At 44.6% G+C, this 7,678-nt stretch overlaps 1 protein-coding gene across 1 annotated transcript; it reads left to right on the plus strand.

Moving 5' to 3' along the window:
* Positions 1-1,082: 1,082 nt before the first annotated feature.
* On the plus strand, positions 1,083-3,816 carry LOC311225215 (tuftelin-interacting protein 11-like; the record flags this gene model as incomplete). The annotated part of the gene is made up of 2 exons (XM_084310425.1): positions 1,083-3,170; positions 3,451-3,816. The coding sequence occupies 2 exons, from the start codon at positions 1,083-1,085 to the stop codon at positions 3,814-3,816; spliced, it is 2,454 nt and encodes an 817-aa protein (XP_084166551.1).
* Between the last annotated feature and the right edge of the window lie 3,862 nt (positions 3,817-7,678).

Here is a 7,678-nt window from a genome sequence, read left to right on the forward strand (position 1 = left end):
AACATTTGTGATGTCACAGTATGATGTCATAACCAAACATTCTAGAACATTTGTGATGATGTCATAACCAAACATTCTAGAACCTTTGTGATGTCACTGTATGATGTCATAACCAAACATTCTAGAACATTTGGGTATCTATATAGTCAACAATTCTCTCAGAGCAGCGGTGTGCATCTTGAAACAGTACTGAACAGAACTTGTAAGAGCCAAAGCTATATGTGTTTAGGTTATTGTATTATATGAATGTTTAATATTGATGGGATTTAGAGAGAGTCATTGAACCGTCGTATTTGTCATAATAGAGCATTCTAGAACATAGAATCTTCTAGAATGTTTGTGGTGATGTCATAATAGATCTTTCTAGAACATAAAACAGTCCGGAACGTTTGGGGTGATGTCATAGTATAACTTTCTAGAACGTAAAACATTCTAGAACCACCGTATGACGTCATGATAGAAAGTTCTGGAACCTTCGTGATGTCACCGTATGATGTCATAACCGAACATTCTAGAACCTTTGGGTCTCTATATAAGCGGGTGTTTCCTCAGAACGGGTCTTTTTGCATCTTCGACCAGACTGAATAGGACAGAACGGATGGACTCAACCATGGACTGAAGCCAGAAGCCAACAAGTGGATTTACGGCTTTCACATTACGAAGGAATTTTCATGTGTCGAGTCGGCGGTGATTTTGGAGACTGGGAAAATACAGTTTTCTTACCTTGTAGTAGTACTTGTAGCTTGTATTAGTACTTGTAGCTAGTAGGAGCCACTTGTAGTAGTATTTGTAGTAGTGACAGGAATATTTATGAAAGTAGATTTCAAGGACCACTTCTGTAAAGAGAGACTTTGCAAATAAACCATTTGGATATCTTTACTTTGCACTGGAGCGGCTGTGGACATTGCTTTTCTTTATCAACGGACGTACTACTTACGAGTAAGTAATTTGACCAGTGGAGTGGATCGTCTGCCCTCACTGTACTGAACAGATAGACTAAACAACATAGATTGAAGCCTGCATTTCTCAACCAAGGTGCCTTGCCTACCGTTTTGCTGTGGAAAGGATTTCCAACCATATCAATGTCCCACCTGTGGGAGGAGGTGGAGGTGGAGGTGGTGGAGAAGTTTGAGATAACATGGTACCTGGCCAATGAGTTCAACCCGGAACGTCGCAAATTCAGACAGACCAAGGATCAGGCCATTTATGGCATCTGGGCTGACAGAGTTTCCAGTTTCAAGAGGAAGAGGGCTAAGGACTTCACGGCTCCAGTGAGCTTCGTCAGTGCAGGTCTCCGTAAGACGGCAGTGGAGGAGAAGCAGCAGCAGAAAGGGGAGGGAAGATCTGACGACTCGGATGAAGACGAAGCTCCCGCTGCGCCGCCGCCGCCTCCTCCTCCCGCCACCTCATCCAAGAAACTCCAAACGGGTGAAAATTTCCGTCCCAGTCAATCCATGACGTTTGCGGCTGGTATCCGGTCGGGACAAGACATAGGCACCTGGGAGAAACACACGAGGGGCATCGGACAGAAGCTGCTACAGAAGATGGGCTACCAGCCAGGCAAAGGCCTGGGCAAGAATGCTCAAGGTATTATTAACCCCATTGAGGCGAAGGTTCGTAAGGGCAAGGGAGCCGTGGGCACTTACGGCCCGGAGCGAACCCAACAGAGTCTCAAGGACTTCCCCACAGTGGACTCGGAGGAAGAGGACGAGAAGGAGTTCCGGAAGGAGCTGGGCCAGTGGCGTAGAGACCCAGGTGGCACCGCAAGAAAGAAGAAGCCTAAGTACTCATTCAGGACCGTGGACGAGCTGAAGGCCAAAGGCAAGCTGGCTGGTGGACGGTCTGCACAGACGCCTGCCGGAGAGTTGTCACAGGTTAAGGTAATAGACATGACCGGCCGGGAGCAGAAGGTTTACTACAGTTACAGTCAGATGACCAACAAGCACAGCGTCCCGGACGAAGCGCCGCCCAGCATGTCCGCGCGGGATTCCAAGGCACACAGCTTCGCTCTCCCCGAGCTGGAACACAACCTGCAGCTTCTCATAGACCTCACTGAACAGGACATATTACAGTCCGCCCGGCGCCTGCAGCACCTGCAGCGCCTGCAGCATGAGAGGGATGTCGTCGTGTCTCTGAGTCACGAGTCGTCCGCCCTGCAGACCAGACTAGCAGATGAACAAGACTCCATCGCGAGGCTGAAGTCTGTGCTGAACCTGGTGGAGCGCTTCCAGTCTGGAGAGACCGCGCCCGGGGTGGGGCCCAGCCTGCAGGAGTGTGCCCGGGTATTCGAGACCCTACAGGCAGAGTATTACAAGGAATACAAGATCATGGGGTTGGGAGACTTGGCTGCAGCTGTAGTTCACCCACTACTCAAAGAGAAACTACGTACATGGGACCCGCTCAAGGACAGCGCATATGGTCTGGAGGAGGTCGGTCAGTGGAAAGCCATCCTTGAATCTAGTGCCCCAGATTCAAACATGGACCCATACCACAGGCTGCTGTGGGAGGTGTGGGTCCCAGTGATGAGGTCGTGTGTGACGGCCTGGCAACCTCGCATGGTGGGGCCCATGGTGGACTGTGTGGAGCTGTGGGCGTCGCTGCTCCCTCTGTGGCTCCTGGACCACCTGCTGGAGCAGCTTGTCTTCCCCCGACTGCAACGAGAGGTGGACAGCTGGAACCCCTTGACTGACACGGTGCCCATCCACTCCTGGCTGCACCCGTGGCTCCCTCGGCTCCAGTCCCGCCTGGAGCCTCTGTACCCGCCCATCCGCAGTAAACTAGCCAACGCCCTGCAGCGCTGGCACCCCAGAGACGTCTCGGCCTGTATCGTCCTGCAGCCGTGGAAAGAGGTATTCTCCCCGGGAGCCTGGGAGGCCTTCATGTTGAAGAACATAACCCCTAAACTAGCTCTATGTCTGGGGGAGCTGCTTATTAACCCTCACCAGCAGCAGATGGAGCCTTTCCACTGGGTGATGGACTGGGAGGGCATGCTGGCCCCCTCCACCCTCGTCTCCCTGCTGGACAAATACTTCTTACAGGTTCTGCGTTCGTGGCTCAGCATCAACAGTCCTAACTATGAGATCATCACAAAGTGGTACCTGGGCTGGAAGACGATGTTCAGCGACATGCTGTTATCTCAGCCACTCGTTAAGGATAAATTCAATGAAGCTGTGGTAATATTGACATTGAATTTCATAACTAATATGTGTGAATAATTAGAGAATCCATAATTCCTGGACGTAACTGATGCATTATCCACTCTTGGCTGCCGAGGCAAATAAATGAGTTTGGACCATAAGTTCCTCTGTTGTCTGGCTATACAAGTTATTTCTCATCTGACTAAGTCAGATGAGGACCATGTTTCTATCACTCTGTCCTTCTTCCCTCTAGTTAGCAACCTGTATGCACTGCAAATGACCTTAGATATTGTATAGAATATACGACAAAGCACTGGACATTATGAACCGAGCAGTGTCCTCTGGGCCCGGCGCGAGGGAGAACATTGCGTACCTCACGCAGACGGAGAGGCGTAAGCACGTACAGCACAAGGCGCTGCACGAGCGCCGGGACGCGGAGAGCCTGGCGCAGAGGGGCCACGGAACCGGCCTGCCCACCAACTTCAAGGACCTGATCCAGACCAAGGCGGAGGAGAACAACATTGTCTTCATGCCCCTGGTGACCAAGCGCCACGAGGGCAAGCAGCTGTACACGTTCGGACGCATCATCATCTACATAGACCGGGGGGTGGTGTTCGTCCAGGGGGAGAAGACCTGGGTCCCCACATTGTTACAGAGTCTCATAGACATGGCCAAGTGAGGGTTCTGGACAGGAAGATGGTCCTTTGTCTATACCGGTGGTTTAAACTATGGGTCGAGTCGGGGCCTACTGGTGATACTTAGTATTATTTGGTGGGTCCTGAGCGGGGAAAGAAACACCTCTTGTGGTGTGTCCTACCATGTTTTGGAACCCCTTGTCTATATGATGTACCTAGTAGTAGGGAAAGAGAGAGGTGAGAGAAGAGGTAACGATGAGTCTGAATTTTATAGGAAAGCTGTACCTTTTGTCACTTACAGTATGTCTTTGTTATTATTGTATATTATTATTGGCATCACAAATTAAAAAAATGTTAACGTCAAAAAAGATTTTTTTGAAACGGGGTCACATGAGCAAGAAGACAAGAAGAAGAACACACATACACTTATAACGTTATATCACACAACATCACACACATGTACACACACACACACACACTTATAACGTTATATCACACAACATCATCACACACACGTACACTCATACACTTATCACATTATATCACACAACATCACACACATACACTTATAACGTTATATAACACACATACACTCATAACGTTATATCACACAACATCACACACCTGTACACACATACACTTATAACATTATATCACACATCACACGCACGTACACACATACACTTATATAATGTTATATCACACAACAACAACAGAGAATCAGTAACATTTCAGGTAGCTCTTTAGCTTCTAACAATTTCCCTCTGAGGACAGTGTGTTTGTTCAGTGATACAAATTATACCTCAGATTATTCCCCCCACTTCTCTGTCTCTCCCAAAACGACATAGTGCACCTTTAACTAATTACAGCAGAATGGAATCACTGAGTATCAGCTTGTGGTATCAGCTTGTGGTATCACCCAATGGTGTCCTGGACGCGTGAATACTTTCAACAACAAAAGTTTGTTTCCGCGTGCGAGTTTTGCGCTCTGATTGGCCAGGTCATGTGACATGTGCGCCAATCGTGGGACAGCAAGTTCTGCGCCTATTTCCGGGTCTAACAGCCTGCAAACTACCTGGCGTTCTATCGCCATGCTCTAAGACAAACTCTAACCTTAACCAACTTCGAAAGAGTGCCTAAGCTTAACCGTCGAAAGAAGGGCAGGCGTTCTATCGCCATGCGAGTCTAAGACAAACTCTAACCTTAACCAACTTCGAAAGAGCGCCTAAGCTTAACCGGTGTAGACACTTGCGGTCCCACGATTGGGCGTACATGTCACATGACCAGAAATTACCTGGCCAATCAGAGACGCGGAAACAAACATTTGTTGTCAAAAGTATTCAGGCGTCCTGGACGTCTACAGCCTCAATCGGGCGGACCCACAGATACGAGAGCTGGGGGGGGGGCTCTACATCGGCTGGGTCACGGCCGCGCTGCTGCTCATCACTGGGGTCATCCTCCTGTACCGCTTCCCTCCAGAGAAGGACGTAAGGAAGGAGGACACTGATACTGGCGTGGACAGACACCCCTCCAGCTTTTAGAAAAGCAGTCACTACAGTGTGATGGAGCTGAATCTTTGGCATCATCCCATTTGGTCAAATTTTGTGAGCTATTGCAATAGTCCTATAATGTGGTACTTGTACTTTATTATAGATTCATCTGAGTTGGTTGATTAAAGCTTTGGTATAGAGTGTATGCTTTTAAATTAACAATATAGACAAAAGAGCAACAACCTAGTACAACAAAAATATACTTGTATACACCTACATACACATGACACATCACATTATACATACACTTATAACGTTATATAACACACAGATACACTTATAACGTTATATCACACAACATCACACACACGTACACACATACACTTATCACATTATATCACACACACACACATACACTTATAACGTTATATCACACACATGTACACACACAGTCACACACACTTATAACGTTATATCACACACATGTGCACACACACAGTCACACACACTTATAACGTTATATCACACAACATCACACACACATACACTTATAACGTTATATCACACAACATCACACACATGTACACACATACACATACTCTTATCACATTATATCACACAACATCACACACATGTACAAACATACACTGATAACGTTATATCACACATCACACACATACACTTATAATGTTATATCACACATCACACACGTGTACACACATACTGTACACTTATAACGTTATATCACACAACATCACACACACATACACTTATGTTATATCACACACATGATATACACACAGATGATGGGGACGTTGTGTGTGATTGTGTCACTGAAACACAGACCATGCAGCTTGCAGCACCTCCTGATATGCCCCCTGCTAGAACAGCCCTGCACAGCATTGGACTTGGCAGATGAGTTCACTATGAATTGAAAATGGGGGACCCTGATGTAAACAAGACAAACGTCTTTCTCTGGTCTGCATCCCCTTCACAATTGTGTGTATTGAGCCGTACTGTATTGTACCCATTCTGCAATCTTTTAAATAAAGTTTTCATTCATTCATTCAATGAGAAGGGACAGCAATGTGTTCAGCTATGGTTGAACCACATCTAGCCAAGCCTTGTAATTGACTGTCTTGTGGACACGTAAGATAAAAAATGAGCAGTGTAAACAATATAATTAACTCTGAATATAAGCATGAGCAAGTAAACAGTGTAATCAAAAGTGCAGATAAGGGTCTGTATGTATCAGTTTATGTTACAATAAATAGTGTCAATAACACTTAGACTATAAATGAGTATATACTTGAATATATACTATGAGTAAGTAAAGTATACAGTATACACAGGTGCAGTATACATACAGTATACATATTATAGACCGATTCCAATGTGTGAGGGTGCCATCCAACATGGCAACATACAAAGAATGTTACTGGAAAAATATGTCCCTGCACAGTCATAGTAAAACGATGTATTCTTGCTATATGATTAAGAAAATGTGTCTAGGTTAAAAATAACAGGAATTATGGTATTTGTAGGAGCCAAAGCTATATAGGTTATTGTATTATGAATGTTTATTGGATTTAGATAAAGTCATTGAACTGTCTTATTTGTCATAATAGAAGGGCTGGCGGAGGATGGTAAATTATGAATTTAAGCATGGCGATCAAAGTGTTAATATCAGACCATATTGAATACTGAATGTTAATTCAGGTTGACAGTTGACATCATTTGACAGTTGACAGGGGGCTGGAAAGTTGATTTAATAAAAGAAAAAACTAATTTAATCAGATTAATCACTTTATTCAAATTGAGGATTTAGTTTGAGCATAAAAAAAAATGATAAAAAAAAGATTAGAATATTTTTCTTATTTTATTTTTTTTTAATTAAAAACGAAGGTTCGAACGTCCGTTCGAAGAACCCTGACGAAGTTTGAATCCCAAAAACAGGCTTCGTGGACAGCCTTACCAAACATTATTTACATTATTCAAATAGAACTCAAACATGGTCCGTTGTGATGTCACAGTATGACGTCATAGAACATTCTAGAGCATTTGTGATGTCACAGTATGATGTCATAATAGGACATTCTAGAGCATTTGTGATGTCACAGTATGATGTCATAATAGAACATGCTAGAACATTTGTGATGTCACAGTATGATGTCATAATCAAACATTCTAGAACATTTGTGCTGTCACAGTATGATGTCATAATCAAACATTCTAGAACATTTGTGATGTCACAGTATGATGTCATAATAGAACATTCTAGAACATTTGTGATGTCACAGTATGATGTCATAATCAAACATTCTAGAACATTTGTGATGTCACAGTATGATGTCATAATAGAACATTCTAGAACATTTGTGATGTCACAGTATGATGTCATAATAGAACATTCTAG

The sequence above is a fragment of the Notolepis coatsorum genome (genome assembly GCF_963971535.1).
Source record: "Notolepis coatsorum genome assembly, chromosome: 1".
NCBI lineage: Eukaryota > Metazoa > Chordata > Actinopteri > Aulopiformes > Paralepididae > Notolepis > Notolepis coatsorum.